Source organism: Limanda limanda, chromosome 16 (genome assembly GCF_963576545.1).
Source record: "Limanda limanda chromosome 16, fLimLim1.1, whole genome shotgun sequence".
Taxonomy (NCBI): domain Eukaryota; kingdom Metazoa; phylum Chordata; class Actinopteri; order Pleuronectiformes; family Pleuronectidae; genus Limanda; species Limanda limanda.
This window is the reverse complement of record NC_083651.1, coordinates 19,124,109-19,141,554: the sequence shown is the minus strand read 5'-3', so window position 1 is coordinate 19,141,554 and position 17,446 is coordinate 19,124,109. Positions and strand designations below refer to the sequence as shown.

At 41.4% G+C, this 17,446-nt stretch overlaps 1 protein-coding gene across 8 annotated transcripts; it reads right to left on the bottom strand.

Moving 5' to 3' along the window:
• Positions 1-4,450: 4,450 nt before the first annotated feature.
• On the bottom strand, positions 4,451-10,692 carry desma (desmin a). 8 transcript variants are annotated; one of them, XM_061088582.1, is made up of 11 exons: positions 10,112-10,692; positions 8,179-8,239; positions 7,847-7,942; positions 6,523-6,684; positions 6,192-6,317; positions 5,897-6,007; positions 5,585-5,694; positions 5,414-5,466; positions 4,970-5,061; positions 4,712-4,750; positions 4,451-4,492 (listed from the first exon to the last, which is right to left on the bottom strand). In XM_061088582.1, the coding sequence occupies exons 1-11, from the start codon at positions 10,690-10,692 to the stop codon at positions 4,451-4,453; spliced, it is 1,473 nt and encodes a 490-aa protein (XP_060944565.1). The 8 variants fall into 8 exon arrangements, with proteins under 8 accessions (XP_060944565.1, XP_060944568.1, XP_060944570.1 ...); XM_061088585.1 differs by lacking the exon at positions 4,712-4,750; XM_061088587.1 differs by lacking the exon at positions 4,712-4,750 and having other exon boundaries at positions 5,897-5,986.
• Positions 10,693-17,446: the final 6,754 nt, after the last annotated feature.

The following is a 17,446-nucleotide window of genomic DNA, read 5'->3' as shown; positions in this document are numbered from 1 at the left end:
GGAAATGTTAAATATAGTGTGTTTTGTGTGTGTGGACACATGAGCCCTGTGGCAAGTGATGGCGTGTACCAAATATCAGCCAGGGACGGGGGGGTTCATGGTGATGTTTGTAAAAATCTATTCTCTGTTGCTTTCACTCTTTTTTTACTCGATATACTGGTCCAGTTAAAATGAGAATCTTTTTGTCTAAAAGAGTTAAATGATGAAAACACTGAAGATCAGAGGGGGATTTAGAAAAGGGGATAATCTCCTGTAAAAGAGTGAAAGTGAAAAGCCTCAGCGCCCTCTACTGTTTAATACTGGACCTGCACCTTTTATTTGTGTATATGTTTGTGTTCACATGCATTACATACCTTTCGCGTGTGATTCGCTTTTACATTCAGTTGTGGTAACACTGTTGTTGTGATGAAGATGCAGTTTGCATTTTCAGTACAACAGAACTATTTCTGTTTTGTTTGAACTTGTTCTGTTGCTTCCCACAATAAACAATGTTATCATTCCAACTGAGATTAAATGTTGCTGTAAATATAAAAGCACTAAAATATCCCAAGATGCAAAAACGAAATCTTTCGCAACAGCTTTGTCTTTTATTTATTTTATTTTTATTTTTATTTTTTTGGGGGTTTTGAAAAACAAAACAATCCTCCAATACTGAAATACTGAAGAACTTCTATATACTGAGGTGGGGCTTGGCTTCAGCAGACTTTGCAATTCTTTGTGCGATGAACTCGGGACCGGAGGACTTTCACTTTAACCCATTACTGCATGAGAATCTCTGTGTAACTATGTGTCAGTGTTTCCGTGTGTCACTGTTGTTGTGTAAAAATACTTCTGATTTCCAGTTTTATTTTCCTAGGGTGCATAAAACACTCTCAGCATTGACTGAATGGAGGATGTTGATCTGAAGTGATGTGCAGGATGCCGGAGTGAGCATCACAATCTGAATATTTTAATTCAGCCCTGGTTGAGGAAAAAAATAAAGAAATTTACATCTGTGGTACAAGATTAGAAAAAAAACTTAAAGCATCAAAGTATTCAGTCTCAATGAAAAGATACAACTGCGGAGTTTGTCTTCTTCTCCTGCTCTTCCTCCGCCTCTTGATGCTTCTTCTTCTTTGCCCCTCCTCATCATTGTTCTTCATTGTTCTTCTCCTCCTCCTCCTCCTCCTCCTCCTCCTCTTCTTTTTCTTCGTTTACACTGTCCAGTTAAAGGGCTTTGAAAAGCCATTTGAAACATTTTTCTCCGATATGCTAAGTAACCCTCTGTTCTGCTATCTACGTCTGTATGTAAGTGGCTGTTCAGGTGTTATTCTGGCTTTTGCTTTCCAGTCCTGTTCACTTCTGTGGTTTCATTGTGGTGCAGTTGTAACACCATTACTGTCCTTGGAAACAAATTGTTAAACTTTGACCTCCGTCTTGCTTGTAACTTGGGGACAAAGTGAATAATTATTCTCCTGTTCTTCCTATTGATTTGCTTTTCTTTCTATTGTTCCCTGTGACTGCTTCTCCCTTGTGAGTATATGTTGGGATAACGCCCTCATTGTAGATACTGAACTGTAAATAGTTTTTAAATGTACAAATGTTTGGTTCTGTTTTCACGTTTTACACCACGATCGCTTCTGTCATGTAAATGATCCAGAGGATTATTTTCAAATGGAGTAGACCTGTTTTATATTGCGTTACCACTGTATGTCCAGTTGGTTTCATTTGGCTGGGCAGTGGATGCACTTCTATCATTCTCCTCCTGTCTCATCCATGTGATGCTGAAAATCAACTATAACAAACTGAGCCTTGACTTTTGATTATCAGCAGTTATTAGAAATTCATTAATTGCGAGATGATGAATAATGATGTTCCGACGACCCTGTTTATTATTATTATTATTATTATTGCCATTGTTACTGCGCATGAATTTATATGGACCTAAAATATGATAAACATTGTGATTCTACAACTTAATTGTCTTCCTGTCTCTCACTGTTCCACTGTCCAACCTCCGTTATTTGTGTCCACAAATTCTCCTCAACAATAGTCAGCCTGGATGTTATATCTGCCAGTATTGTAGATCATCATAGATCAATAGGAAATGAGAAATTGCGGCATAGAAATTTAAAGCTAGAGTTAGGGTTATTCCGAAATAGTCACAATTCTAGAAAAAGAAATGGCCGAAGATCTATAAAAAACTTGTTTATCTGTGGTTTATCTTTATGTTTATATTTAAAATATTGTTTTGATAGTCACATTTTGATGATGATTCAATCTGAGCCTTACAGGAATATACCAGATTTAAAATAAATAAAATTCAGGTTGGAATAAATAAATGAAAAATTGAAATCATATTAGCCAATAACATGTTAAGTCTATTTATAGGACACCTAGAGCGATATAGTCAGCAACTATTACAAACTTGACACATGATAAAAACACAGCATCTGGTTGTCTGGTTGGCTTTGTGTAATCAGAGCTGCATTTATGAGGAGTGTTTTCTTCAAATTGCTTTTTATGAAAGATCTAAGCAGCTCAAGAGGCGAACTAGAATTCATTCCGACTGACTGACTTCAGTTCTGCAAACCTCAGATTTATTTAAAATGTTCTAAAACTGGTGTAAAAGGTTGTTGGGCATTCAAATGAATACAAACATCGAGAATATTTAGGTGCTTTTGAGATGACAGTATTATATAAACTTTCCGTCAGCATCCCCAACCTGAACCCTGAATGTGTGTGTGTGTGTGTGTGTGTGTGTGTGAGAGAGAGAGAGAGAGAGAGAGAGAGAGAGAGAGAGAGAGAGAGAGAGAGAGAGAGAGAGAGCGAGAGAGAGAGAGAGAGAGAGAGAGAGAGAGTGGCAGGTATCCATAGGGGCGTGGAGGACCCACCTGTAAAGCAATCTACTCCTCAGTATATATACACAGAGCTGCCATCAGTTCTCTGCCAGTTCATCAGTTTTTGTTCTTGGAGCCCTGTTGATTTGAGCCTTTTTGACTTAACTCCTACAAGTCTTCAGGTTTTCTTCTCCTGCTGTGTCCTGCCTGGCTCACAACTCACCTGCCACTCGGCCCAGCAGCTCTTTTTTTTGTCACCTCTCCACCGTCACTCTGTTCAACTCTCAGGATTCTCTCTGTTAATTGCAATAGATTTGTTAAACATTCTCTGTGGTCTCTGTTCTGTACCTGGGTCCAGATTCAGACACTTTGACACTTGTCATTGACAGAAGTCCAAAGAAACAATGACAGGGTCCACTTCTTCTTCATCTTCTATTTTGTTGCTTCTTATTATCTCAAACTGATCTTGTGTGTCTGTGACTCAGCCCCCTCCATCTTTCTCATTTTCTCTCTCTCTCTCTCACCCTCTCCGTCTCACTCCCCTTCTTTGCTGATTCATTTCTTCTTTCCTCCTCCACTGCTTCACTTTTGTTCTTTCTTTTTTTTTTGTCTCCGCTGACATTTTCAGTCCAGTGACTTCATAAACAAAGTGCACAGACTGTAATGCTGTGCACTAATCTCCTTTCTGCCAGAAACAAATCATGACAGGGACCAGCTCATTAAAAGCCATTGTTCACTTTTCTCCGCCACCAAAGCGACCGGCTCTGCAGCTGATAACCTCAACAGAACGGCGACTTCCCATTTTCTTTATAAAAGTGAATTAAAAGTCAGTAGGGTGCTAGGCTTGGCTGGGTTGGAAACCTAATGCAGATGATGAATGCAGTGGGGTTGAGGAGTTCATGAGGGAAGGAAATAGAATGGTTGCTATTTCTCAAAATAAAAAAAATCCAAACTGATGAATGGTGATAATAAATGCTTTTATTATATGAGATTCTTTTTTTGTCACAGTGAAGCACCAGACCCTGGTGAACCCAGACACACAATCAAAGACCCAGCACGTGCTCTTGAGCTCCAACTTAAAATACATGACTGAGTTCCCTTTTTCGTCGGATGTTTTAGTGTTTCTGACATATTTCAAACGTCAGACCAACATCTCACTTTCTTTAAATCAGTTACATAAATCACAAGCCTTCTTCAATCATGTCATACGCTCGTGCGTTTGCACAGAGAGACTGGAAATATGTGCAGGACCATTGGGAACTTATACTGGGCCAAAGCTGTTACACCAAAGGTTTGTAAGAATTGAAACTGCATTCTCGTATGTGTATGTTTGTAGACAAGATATTCAGGTCTTTATTTGAGAGACAGAAAGTAGCATGAACAAAGTGTAAATTCCTGGAATGCAGTGCATTGCACCTCCACAGCTCCACTATGCTGTTTATTATGTATACAGTACATATACAGGTTGAACTCACTTTTGTAATAATTTTCCATTTAAAATCGATCAGAGTTCCATACCTAAAAATGGGCTCAGTTCATAAATCGTCGTCGTCATAGGAAAATGCAAATGGTTGCACTATACTTTTTATTCATTTATTAAACATTGTGTTTCTTTTGTTGCCTCTTCTTGTTTACATGATGTCTTGCTGGTGCTGTGTGGACTCGCTGACCACCTGAGGAGGCAAAGAAAGAGATAATACAACAATTAAAGAAGTAAGAAACAATAATCATATTAGATCTATAGATATGATAGGTGAGAGTACCTGCCTATCGCAGACGGAGATGCAGGTGGAGAATAGATCAAAGTTAACAGAGGTGTTTTCTTTTTAAATCTGGTGGTTTGCAGAAATCTAGGGGAATGGTGTCAAAGGGGAGATGGGAACCAGACTAACACACTGGGCACTAGCGCCCTGGCTCATAGAATACTTAATCTGGGTGAGAATGTACACAGCAACCAATCAACAACAACTCACTGGATCCATTTGGTGTCATTTCTTCATACATGAACGACAGTTTTATCAAATGATGTGCTGCAAGGTTGTGTGCATGTCTGATGAGACTCTGGGACGCCTGATTTCTTCACATTCTAAAATACATGTATGATGAAACATAAATGTTGTGAATATATTAGTGTGTGAGTGTGCTCATACCTCTCCGTCGCGGGTCTCAATGGTCTTGATGAGAACAGTTTTCTTGGAGTGAACCTCTGATGAGCGTTGTTTCTGGGACTCAGGACTGGTCTCTGCAAGAACATATTCACTCAGCTCTTATAATCATACATTAAACTCTTTTGCTCCAGAGGTTTAATAAGCATTGAAGATGATGACATGCTTTGCACTTAATGGTGACAGCCATCAATAAACTCATATTCATAAATACAAACTGTAGGAAAGTTATCGACAGAGCTGATGAGGTTAGACACATCACATATCACCACACAGTGGTCAGAATGTGATGCTGCAGATTTGCAACATGTAATACTCTCAAAATGGCAACTACCATATACAGTCATGTGCTATAATTAGTCATTTTGTATCTCATCTGGAATGTAAAATGGATTTTTCTGTTTGGAGAAAAGAATGCGTGGTTTTTACCTCTGAATCCAATGGTGGAATAAGAAGTCTGGACGGGTCCAGAGGTGGTGATCCTGTGAAGAGGAGGAACATTCAACGCAACATTAATATATGCATATATACAAGTTACACATCTCAGTGAGAAAAGTAACATTATGATGTCGGCTTGGGACTAATACTGCAAACACACACCTGCTCTCCTCTCCCTCCAGCAGCTTCCTGTAGGTGGCAATTTCAATATCAAGGGCCATCTTCACGTTGAGGAGGTCCTGGTACTCTCTCAGGTGGCGAGCCATATCATCCTTTAAATTCAGAAAATAATTTATTACCTTACAAATACACTTCTCACCAAACAAAACGATGCTACATATTACTGTTCCCAATCAGTGATGCAATGGATAAATCCATGAGCTCTAGTTAATGATTATCACCTGAGTGAGCATTAACCTGAATTGAGTCGTTTCATGGACTACGGAGTAAGTGTAAAACATCTATGCTGATTACCTTCATCTTGTTGATGTCTTCCTCCAGCCTTGTGATGGTATCCTGGAAACCAGTGGCTTCACGGCCCATGCGATCCTCCATATCTCTCATCTGGCGCAGCAGAGACTCATTCTGGAGGAGAAGTGAGTCATGAAGTTAATAGTGGGGAAAGTGTGGCCCGAAAATAGAATGAGACAGATAGACAAAAGGGGGTAATGGAGGTCTGTTCAGGCAGAATATATGAGAAAGAAAAGACAGCCTGTTAATAACCAGAATAAGGAATTAACTAAGTGCATTAGATGAAGCTGCTACTCACGGTGCCCTTCAGTGAGTCGATCTCGCAGGTGTAGGACTGGATCTGGTGTCTGTACTCCATGCTCTCCTGTTTGGACTGACGCAGAGCATCGTTGTTCTTGTTCACAGCCTGGCTCAAATCAGTCACCTGAGTGGAGAGAGGACAAAGTTATAGCAGTTGAAATAAAAGCTAAAATAGACTATCTCTCTGTTTGTGTGTGTGTGTGTGTGTGTGTGTGTGTGTGTGTGTGTGTGTGTGTGTGTGTGTGTGTGTGTGTGTGTGTGTGTGTGTGTGTGTGTGTCTGTGTGTGTGTGTGTGTGTGATATGAACTGTATTTGTGATTCCACCACACCTTAGACTTGTACCATTCCTCAGCCTCTGAGATGTTCTTGGCGGCGATGCCCTCGTACTGCATGCGGATGTCCCTCAGAGCAGCGGTCAGGTCGGGCTTGGACATGTCCATCTGGACCTGGACCTGGGTCTCCTGCATGTGGCCCTGCAGCTCATGGATTTCCTGAGAGGTGACATAAAGCTATTTTCATTAAAGGTATATAGGTATTAATGATAAAAAGGAAAGAACGACTTGTGTTGGGTTTTAAAGAAAAAGAAACAGAGCAAAGATATAATTTAAAGGACAAGTGTGTATAATTTACTGACATCTAGTGGTGACATTGCAGATTGCAACCATATGAATACCATCCCCTCACATATCTCATGTTACAGAAAAACCATAAGACAAAACTCTCTAGAGCCGGTGTTAGAGTTTTTCCATTCTTGGCTACTGTGGATAATATATTATTTAGCCTTTCTCCAAATGAGGGGCTCATTCCAAGGTAACAAAAAAACTTTGGTTAATGTTTCAGGGGATTATACATTAATACAAATAAAAACATTCTCTAATGATATATTATATTTTGTCATTTTTGCCAATAGACCCCCCCCCTTAATCCAACACACTGGACCTTTAAACCTTCTCTGTCCCATAATCAAAAAACACTTGTAGATTATCTTGACATTGGAATACAGAACACTGTATGATCTATACACTAAAAGTAACATTTTTTAAATATAAGTATCAATCCAAAATAACTCAGTATCTGATCTGTGAAGTTTAAAAAACTGATTGGCCTCACTCAGCTGTCCTCCAGTCGGACCAAACTATAAAAATAGCTTTGCATCTGTTCACATGCACACACATATGCACACACACACACACACACAGACACAACAGCTGACATGCTCTCTTCAACCTATCAGCAGCTACGCATTTCTGAGAGGTCAGAGTGGAGGCAGGGACCTGAGGTGGGCCACCATGTGTCTGAGTGGGTGTCTTTTGATGTCTGAAAGCGAATCTACACTAATGCCTGTGTTGCACTCACTGAATTGCTCTGTAGAAGAGCTAAATGAACGAGTGCCAGCGATAGAGCTGAGAGAAAATGAGTGGGAGAATGTGTGAGCATGCATTATAAATACATTTTAATATTAACGGGCGTGTTTAGGTGTGAAACATTTTATCCCCCGACGAACTGCGTGCCGACAGAGGCTCAGGTCTGAAGTTGAGAAGCTGCTATATGATACGGCACACACCCCTTACACGCATAGCACATAGATATATATTACTGTAGGCGTGTCTCGGTGGAGACAGCCGGATAAGATTTATAGTCGGATCAACGAACCTCCTCATGGATCTTCTTGAGGAAGGCGATCTCCTCCTGCAGACTCTCAATGCGTCTCTCCAGGTCCAGCCTGGCCAGAGTAGCATTGTCTACATCCTGGAAGCAAACACAAAACAGACACACAATTATAGTGACGACAAATAAGAAAAGTAAGAGGGTGCATAGGAAACAGGAAATTGAGGGGAGTCAAGTGGTTGACGAGAGGGATTAAAGTGGCTAAGAAGGAGGGTAACCCCTGGAGAATGAGACTGAAGGAAATGTTTTACTTCAAACATTGAGGAGAAAACCACTGAATATATGCAGCAGTGAAATTATGGAAATGGGAGACATACGGCTCTGAAGGCAGACAGGTTGCTCTCAGCCTCTTCCTTCTGATGAACCTCCTCCTGCAGTCTGCGGAGATCAGGAGTCGTAGAGATTGTGGAAAAGAGCAAAATCAGAAAACAGTGGAGTTGAAACATAAGCTATTTAAAAACTGAACAACTGTGTTTGAGAGCATGGCGTCCTCTCCGGAGATCAATTACAGATAAACTAGTTGCAACCTCTCTACCACCTTCTGCTCTCTGCTCTGACACATTGCAATCCTACATTTATTTTTTTTACACGCACCCGTACACACGCTAAATCTTTCAACCTTGTGCAGTTGCTCTTTGAGGCCTAAAGCTGTGGCGCAGCTGCTCTCACAATGTCACAAGGGTGACGGTGACAAAGGAGCAGGAGGCTGCCCTTGGCTGCTGCTGTTTCCAGAATTAACATTTCACTGTTCACCCTGAACAACTGGGAGCTGGAAGTTGTCGAGAAAGTGATATTGGCTCAGGGGGGGAAATGTTAATGTGAATATTTTCCCAGAACAGCACTTTAAACATACTGTGTAGTAAAATGTATGTATTTATTCACATTAGTTGGAATTGATGGACAGCACTTAGCATATTATACATATTAAACCTCCACAGAACATATTTCATTAAACTTCTCACCTATGCTGTTCCCTTTAATATTCATGAAGTCCTCACAGTTGTTTAATTTACTGTGTGTGTGTGTGTGTGTGTGTGTGTGTGTGTGTGTGTGTGTGTGTGTGTGTGTGTGTGTGTGTGTGTGTGTGTGTGTGTGTGTGTCAAATACAGTTTTTTGTGTATTTTGTCGGGACAGCAAAGAGGGGAGAAATGTTATTGGTCGGATAACACTTTTCTATGATATGTAATTTGTGGTTCATCCTATAGGGGAATGTGTGAGTCTGCAGGCATGCATTGAAACTGTTGGCAGGCAGGATTATTTTTTGATCTCCTTCAGAGCAGCAGGTGCTTCACTCGGTGCTGCAGGCAACAATTTAAAAAGGGCTGATAAAGAGAAAGTGTGTGTAAGTGTGTGTGTATGTATGTGTGTGTGTGTGTGTGTGTAGGTGTGTGAGTGTGTGTCTGTGCTTACATGCACACTTAAATTCAAGTGATGTTGCTCGCTGTTGCAGTGACAGAAATTCTAAATTCATAGAGCTGACCTAGTAGCTACAAATAGGTAACTCAAAGTTACACCCACATCACAGCTCTATCTCTAGCACACACCCACTCACACACACTTTCACACACACACACACACACACACACACACACACACACACACACACACACACACACACACACACACACACACACCGAACACACACAAACATGTAACAGGCATGTGGCTCTGGCTACTAGTCTTCCTGTCTGTCACTTGTGTCGCTGTCTGTCTGCCTGAAACTTCCCCCGTCCATCTGTCTCAACTTAATTTCTGAGTCTCTCTCTCTCTCTCTCTCTCTCTCTCTCTCTCTCTCTCTCTCTCTCTCTCTCTCTCTCTCTCTCTCTCTCTCTCTCTCACTCTCTCTCTCTCTTCACTTTTTCCTGTTACATCTCTTGTGAATAAATTATGAAACACTCCGCTCATCCTCAAACCTCTTCATCATTAAGTTGTTTTAACTTTTCCTCCAAAGCACCACAGGAAACTGGTGAGTGACAATGGAAGCCGGATGTTGGTTTTTAAAATCGTCCGTTGCATTGATTACTAAAAACTGACACAATCACTTCATTTACTCAGAACAGGTGCATGAGAAATATTCAGGACAAAAGTTTCTCTTCCCAAACCTCTGGAAACAAACAAATGAATCAACCGGTGAAGGAACCATCAGACTTTTGGTTATACTGTTCAACAAATTTAGATGTGCTGGAGTAGAAATACCATAATTACTGTCAATACTCCATTCATCCACGCAATCGATGCGACAAAGGTTACCTCATCTTCACTTTCTGCAGGTCATCAGCCAGGTTGTCTCTCTCCACCTCCACTCGGGCGCGCTGGTTGGAGATGGCCTCTATCTGCCTCCTCAGCTCCCTCATTTCCTCCTCGTACATCTCGGACACGCGCCCGGGCCCCTCGCGGCCCCTCAGCTGCTCGATCTCCACCGTCAGGGCCCCATTCTGCTGCTCCAGGAAACGCACCTTCTCGATGAAGCTGGCAAAGCGGTCGTTGAGGTGCTGGAGCTCGGCCTTCTCGTTGGTCCTTGTGTTGAGGAAGTCCTGGTTCATGGCGTCGGCCAGGTTGAAGTCGAGTTTCTCGCCGGAGTAGGTGCGCACGGCGGCGGAGGAGCCGTACCCTGCCCCTCCAGCACCGGAGGACACCCTGTAGCTGGAATAAGAGGGCATGGCGGAGCTCTTGGCCTCGTAGATTCTGCTTGACATGTGGCTTGAAGAGCTGCGGCCTCCTCCTCCTCCAGAGGAGAAGTGGGAAGACATCGGGGTTGAACCGACGCCAGAGCCGAAGGTGCGGCGGTACGAGGAGGCCGACTGGGCTGATGAGGCGTAGGACTTGCTCATGGCTGGTTCACGGTTTGGTTTGGCTGGTGGTGTTGATGGAACGGCTTGAGGTGCTGAGACCCAACTGGGCAACTGGGAGGGAGAGTGAGTGAAGAGATGTCGGGCGCAGTGCGGAGCTATTTGTAGAGCTACCACACCCACGCTAGTCCCAAGCCCTCCTCTCTGTCCTCCCACCTTCTCCATTCACCCAATTCTGTACACCCCCTACTCCACACCCCTCCATTCCACCCTATTCTCCTTTCAGAAGGCCAAACATGTAGAAGTTCGGATCGGACCCACTGTTTCCCCATTTTGAAGCTTATAGTCTATTCGGACAAAATCTCGAGGCTTCTTGAGTCGGAGCACAACTCGAGTCTTATTTCTTATCATCTCGTCTTCATTTTGCCTCCTTTTCCTAAAAGTGATCTAATCCTCTTTTGTTGACTTGACAAATTGATTCACATCCATTTGTATCGAATGATGTTGGGTATAAATGATTGCTTCTTGAATGAGCTGGATCCTCTTTAATTTCAGGAAAGTTAATAATACCGAAAGTGCCTTTTTGTAATCAGTTCATTGCAGCTCTCCTGATAAGTCATCCATTATCCTACGAGCCTTTCCTTTACATCTCCTCCCCCTTTTCAGCCTCTCATTCCTCTCCCCCCCTTGTCACTCCCGTTGCCAGGCCCTGGATTCAGCTGTCGAAGGGGTCTGGTTTCAACGGCGGCCTTGTGCGTGCATGTGTGTTTGTGTGTGTTTGCTTGAATGCAGACCCGACTGAGTGAGGGAGCAAGTCAGTCAGTCTCTGTATTTGTGTGGGAAGTTGGATTTTACCTAAACATGAGCCGGTTAATCATTGATGTAGCTTCACATAGCCTCAGGACATTCACTGTCTTTCAGGTTTATTTCATTTTTATTGAGCCACGGAACATAACAGCATATGGTCTATCTTCCAGTTCTCAGATTTCCTCTCCATTTTAAAACCTTCAAATGACCATGAACATATCCAAGCATGTGATACGGATGCTTAGCATTGTCCCAATGCTGCCACATCAGAACTGATTATGCCATGTGTGATTTACTGCTCCGCCTTAGAGTTGCACTACAGTTATGTATCTGCCCTTGGTTACATAAGCAGCAGAGCGGGTTGGCCGATAGAGCCGCTGCCAGGAAGGTCGCACACTCCATCGGGCTATAAGGGTTCTTTCTCAGTGGTTACTCACAACATGAGTGAGCGTAGAAATGTGCAAATCCTCCCTTCACTCTCTGGTTACATGCAACATTTGAGTTTTTTTTTATAATGCTGCATATGAATCAGTGAACTGTGTGTAGATTCAGCAATTTGCGATACGTAATGTTTTCACATGGATAAAGTTATTATAGGTAGACTGTTGCAGATGTTTAATTACACATCCAGCACATACACAGCAAAATTAGTTTTATTTTACTGATTTCTTTTCTGTAATAGTCATCACTTTGTTATTTTGTTGTATGACTTGATTTCTTATACTCCATCTGTCTGTTATTTGGTGCTAGGCAGTTAGCACAATTAATGGAGCTCCCTGGGGGTAAACAAAATGGCCGCCTGATGATAGAAACATGGCTGAGCAGCTCAGGCTGAATCTAACTTTAGGAAATGTGTGGGCCATATCAGCAATTCACAGTTTAAAGATAGTTAAGATTAAAAAGAAAATCCATGTAGTTCAATGGGTAGATAATTCTTTGATTAAGTTTTTCACATTATATCTTACCCATGAATAAACGTCTTGCAAGTGCTCCAATTTTCCAAAAGACAGAAGAAGCGAAGTTGATCTTTGACCTAATTAGACATCACTTTATCATTTCATTGACATTTTGGAAGAAATTGTGTCCTAATCATTGAATGAATTCTTGAGATATTTCCATATACAAGTTTTGTGGGGTCACAGTTACATACAACTTTACTCATGCACCCCCCAAAGTGGATGATTGTGCCTGAAGTAATGAAATTCCAGATGCTTCAGATGTATTGTGTTACCAACACTGGAATGGATGTGAGGTAACACATGAATTTGACCTTTGACAGCCAGAATCTTATCACTAAATTTTTTGGTTTTGACAGATTTAAAGAAATTCCCTCAAGGTGTCCACAAAGAGAACCAAAGGGTTTAGGTTGAGCAGGCAGTGCGGTATAGGAAAGCAGATGAAAGAAGTGTAGGCATATGTGCAAGTCTCTTGTTTCAAAAATCTTCGTGTGTGTGTGTGTGTGTGTATGTGTTTGAGCGTTAATGAATGCTTATGGTCTATAACCGACAGACATAACTCGTGAGGCATCTCTCCCCTTCCCTGTGTCACAAGACCTGCACCTCTACTTTTGTGTGGTGCTAAATGCTTCTCTGAGAGCTGAATAGACCCAGAGCATTTAACTGAATTCCTACACAAGTCAGACATTTAAACGCCCTGCACCATCACACGTGTGTTTTCAGTTCCACCTCCTGTCCGGTTAACGCTGGAACAAGCTATACTATATATGATATCACAAGAATCTGTGGACCAATAAGAATGAAAAACGGGGTAAGGTCATCCCACACGAACACAGTCCTGAGACAAGGTTCAACCAGGCAACGGTGGAATCACCTGCATGGGTGGTCCATGGGTTGGTAAAAGCTTTATTTACAATCCATTCTTAACAACAGGCATACGTCACATGACCGTCAAAGAAATCGTACAAACACATTCTGCTGAGACGCCAAGTTTTTCAACCTTCCACATTTCTGACTGGCATCAAACAGGAAACAATATGTTAGTGTAGTGTGTGTGTGTGTGTGTGTGTCCGTGTGTGTGGGGGGGGGGAGTTGGAGGGGCCGTCGTGTGGGGTCATGCATGTATTTGCGTTTCAAAAAGCATGTGCGTGTGTGAATGTGTGTGTGTGTGTCAGCTGCTACTGGTGTCAGTGCTATTTTTAGCTCTTCCCGTATGAACTCTGTTGTCCAGTCACTTTCCCAAAGGATCATGGGAGTGAACACATAGCCTGATACCAGCAATAAAAATAAAAATAATTATGCGGCTATTACTGACATCCCCTGTATAAATATAACCGCTGACAATCAAACTCTGGTGTCTGATATCAAATGAAAATAAGGTTTGACTATAAAACTAAAGCTGCAGCACAGAACCAATCTATGTATGGCAGATATTTCTTTTGTAGCAGCTAAGAGAGAAGCTATCGTTAAACACAATGCGACACACAATCGAGATTGTTCGCATTTTAAAAATGATCCATTTCAAATATGTTTAACTCTAAAAATGTCTGAGGAGTTCTTCATTTCCCTGAAAGATAAAACAGCAAAAACATGAATCCATTATCTATTACGCTTATCCTGTGAGGGTTAGCTAGACCCAATTCCAGCAGACACGGCTTCCTTGTTTCCCTCTCGATGTTGTCCTGGTTCCTATTTCATCTGGAAATATATTTTTTCCTCATCTTAAAGTATAATTTTTTACTTTTTTTGTATCTCTAAATCATAAATACAAGGACTTTGCTTTGGTGATCTGTTGCTTCCCGATAACACAGTAATTGAGAGGAGAGATAAAGCAAATTATACAGCAACTTTGTAACATAACTACACAATAAAAGAATCAGACGTTGGCACACATTAATTTAAAGGTGTCCACAGAGACCACAGATCTTATGTTAACAGGTCAGTGGTGTAGGTAGGTGCCTAGCAATGGAGTGCTTCGTTAACTTTATTTCTATTTATTCATGAGAACCCCAGAATGAATGTTGAATGTAAGGATGAGTAATGAATCCTTTATCATCATACATCATCAGACCATGACTTTTCTTCTTCCACCACTACAGGCCCATGTGGTCAGGGAAACATCCCTGAATAACCTTGAACAGAAATACTTTTTAAAAGACCCTGGTGTTGACATCGGTAAACACGAGTTCTGCAGTTTGTCATGTTACCACTGCTCAACTTTGGCCTTAAAAAATCTGGCCCGCGGCCTCTCCGCTGATTATGACTTACTCTCAAAGGGTTCCAATAGGAGTTTCCGAGTCACATCCTCAAACCGAAGCTCCATACGATTTCCCATCCCACCGCACTCATGCAGCAGGAATGATGAGTGGCCTAGTCACTGTGTCAGATGATGTGAAATTACACAACATGAGCATGGTGTGACTGGACCGGGTGAACCGTCCATATGTCTGGCACTCTCATCCAGGAGTTTCCCGCAGCTGAAGGCCACCAGATCTTGAGCGCAGGACGGAAAGTGAGCGACTTGCTTGTTGCCTGACAACCGCAGACACACAAGCAACACCACAAGAAAAAATAGTCTTAAATTAGCTGGCGGATTCCGGCACGGCTGAGAAAACAGAGATCAGATAGACATAGACACATATACGCACCAAGTCTGAGAATATCAACAGCGCATAGCGGCCAAACCCAACTCAGCCATGTCATGATTCTATTTTAAATATAGGATGCAATGTTTCAGTCTAAAAATAACACCAGTTATAATTTCAAGTTTGCACTAGTTAAAAGCTAATTAGCCAAACTGAAGGTCCAGGGTGTAGGATTTATATGAAAGGTATCTATTGGCAGAAATTGAATGTAAAATAATCCTAGTGATGTTTTCACTTGTGTGTAATAATCTAAATTGTACAAATTGTTGTTTTCTTTACCCTAGAATGGATCCTTTATATTTAAATACTTTATATTTACTTCTGGAGTGGGTCCTGTCTACGGAGGCCGCCATGTTTCTTTACAGTAGCCCAGACTGGACAAACTAAACACCTTTTGAGTTTTTATGAGAACTGAAGGCTGCACAGGTTTTCTTTCATGTTTGGAAGAGGGGGGTGAGGTGAGGGGTGTACAGCTGCAACACGCAACTTCACCACTAGACATACCTGAATTCTACACACTCAACCTTTAAGGGAAACACTGTCTCTAGTGAGTCAGAGAAAATCCACCAAATAATAAATTCCTTTTAAAGCCTAGTCCTCACAATGAGATATTGTCACTGCCATTTTTGAGGCCCTCGGTTTTTTGTTTTTCACCATTATTATTTATGACACAAACCATATTTTTTATTATATGTCTTGTATAAAATGAAATGTATGACCTCTGCCAAAGAGGCTATGTGTTCACTTCTTGTGGGCAGGATAACACACAAAACCTCTACCAAGTAAAACAAACAAAATTCTATCTATTATGTAATCCTATCTTACTACCACATTTAAAGTGTGAGGTATTTTGGGTATAGTTGGGTTCCAGCATGGGGGGGCTCTGCTCTGTGGAATGCCAGGGCAGTAGGAGCCAAGCAGTGTGGATGACATGTTGGGAAATAGTTTGACAAAACTTTTTTTAACCACTGAACACGACAAACAGAGAAACACAATCTGTGTGTTTTCACTAAACACAGTAAACTATACAGAGACACCTCTAAATGGATTTTTGTATTTAATATTACAATATTACTTTAGTTACAGATGGTACATTATAGCTGGCAGCAGAAGATAATAATAGAACGTGATAATTACCATAGAATAACAGCCACAGTGAGACACGGTGAAAAGGCTTGAATGTCTTAACACAATTTAAATAGTGTCTATAGATCAGGGGTGTTCAGCTGGTTTCATCCCTCATAAACACTGAATGCATGTTGCTCGGCAACCAACCAAACACGCTGGTACACACATGCCAGTGAGCTGAGCTGAGCTGAGCTGAGTGTGACACAGGGACCAAAGGATGAAAGTGGAGGAGTGAGGCAGTGGACAAAATTAAGTTTTCAACCATCGATCCCCTCAACTGATTTACAGGGTTAAAGTTAGAGTTTAGTCTGGGTCAGGGGAATTTAGATGTGCTGGTTAATATTAGTGTAAGTAGGGAACGCACTATGTCAATGAGGGTTTCTCCTGTGTGTTTGGGTTTGTGCATGTTTTTTTGATTGCATGCAACCAGAGATATTTGATGGACGTCGTTCACAAGGATCTACTTTGGGGTCTATCTTGGGCGAGATACGATATCAAAAGCCAACAGCAGCACAATGTGCCTGAAATAGAGCCGAGGACATCAGATTAAACCATGCGCTTCATGAGTCACGCCACACAGTAAGGCCACTTCCTGTTCAATCAGTCACCTCAGAGTTTCATGAGGGGGATGATGAACAACTTAATATTATTCAGCAGATATGAATCTTCGGGGGTGAGCAATGATACTCCCACATCATTATCATTCCCTGGATACTGACCATGCTCTGACAAGGATAGAAGCAAGGTGGGAATAATGAGTATACTAAATATATTTATATATATATATATTTATATATATATATATATATAATTATATTTAATGTTTGTCTGTTGAAAATAAAATGTACTGATTCAAGTCATAAACACCTTATAAATAAATCACATGCAAATAACATTCTATATTGAGTATATTTTATTAATGGAGGCACAGCAGGCTAGTTCAGTTTTATTTCAGTTTGCACTCTGGTTAGATGGATTACAGAGCAGCTACATGTGTATTTTTGGATATAGGCTGTACAAACATAGTTGGAATTTCAAATGTATCAATTCTATCATGAATTGTAATGAGCTCACAGAAAGTAATCTGGTATAGACCGCAGTGGTTACACTTCATTTAAAGACGGCAAGGAGCCTTCCTCATGCTTTGGTTAAAACAGTCAGCAGAGGGCGCAATAGGATAATAAAATGAGACGATGCTCTGACACTATTTTTCTCATGAGACAAAATGAGAAAAAAAAAACGTTTTCTATTTTCACAGGC

Excerpts from the sequence above, each read along its gene's own strand:
- desma (XM_061088582.1), bottom strand. The coding sequence starts at position 10,692 with ATGAGCAAGTCCTACGCCTCATCAGCCCAGTCGGCCTCCTCGTACCGC. Across the intron at positions 7,943-8,178 it reads ACCTGTCTGCCTTCAGAGCC|GATGTAGACAATGCTACTCT; the intron begins GTATGTCTCCCA and ends GTTTGCTTCCAG. Across the intron at positions 6,008-6,191 it reads TCGACTCACTGAAGGGCACC|AATGAGTCTCTGCTGCGCCA; the intron begins GTGAGTAGCAGC and ends CTTCTCCTCCAG.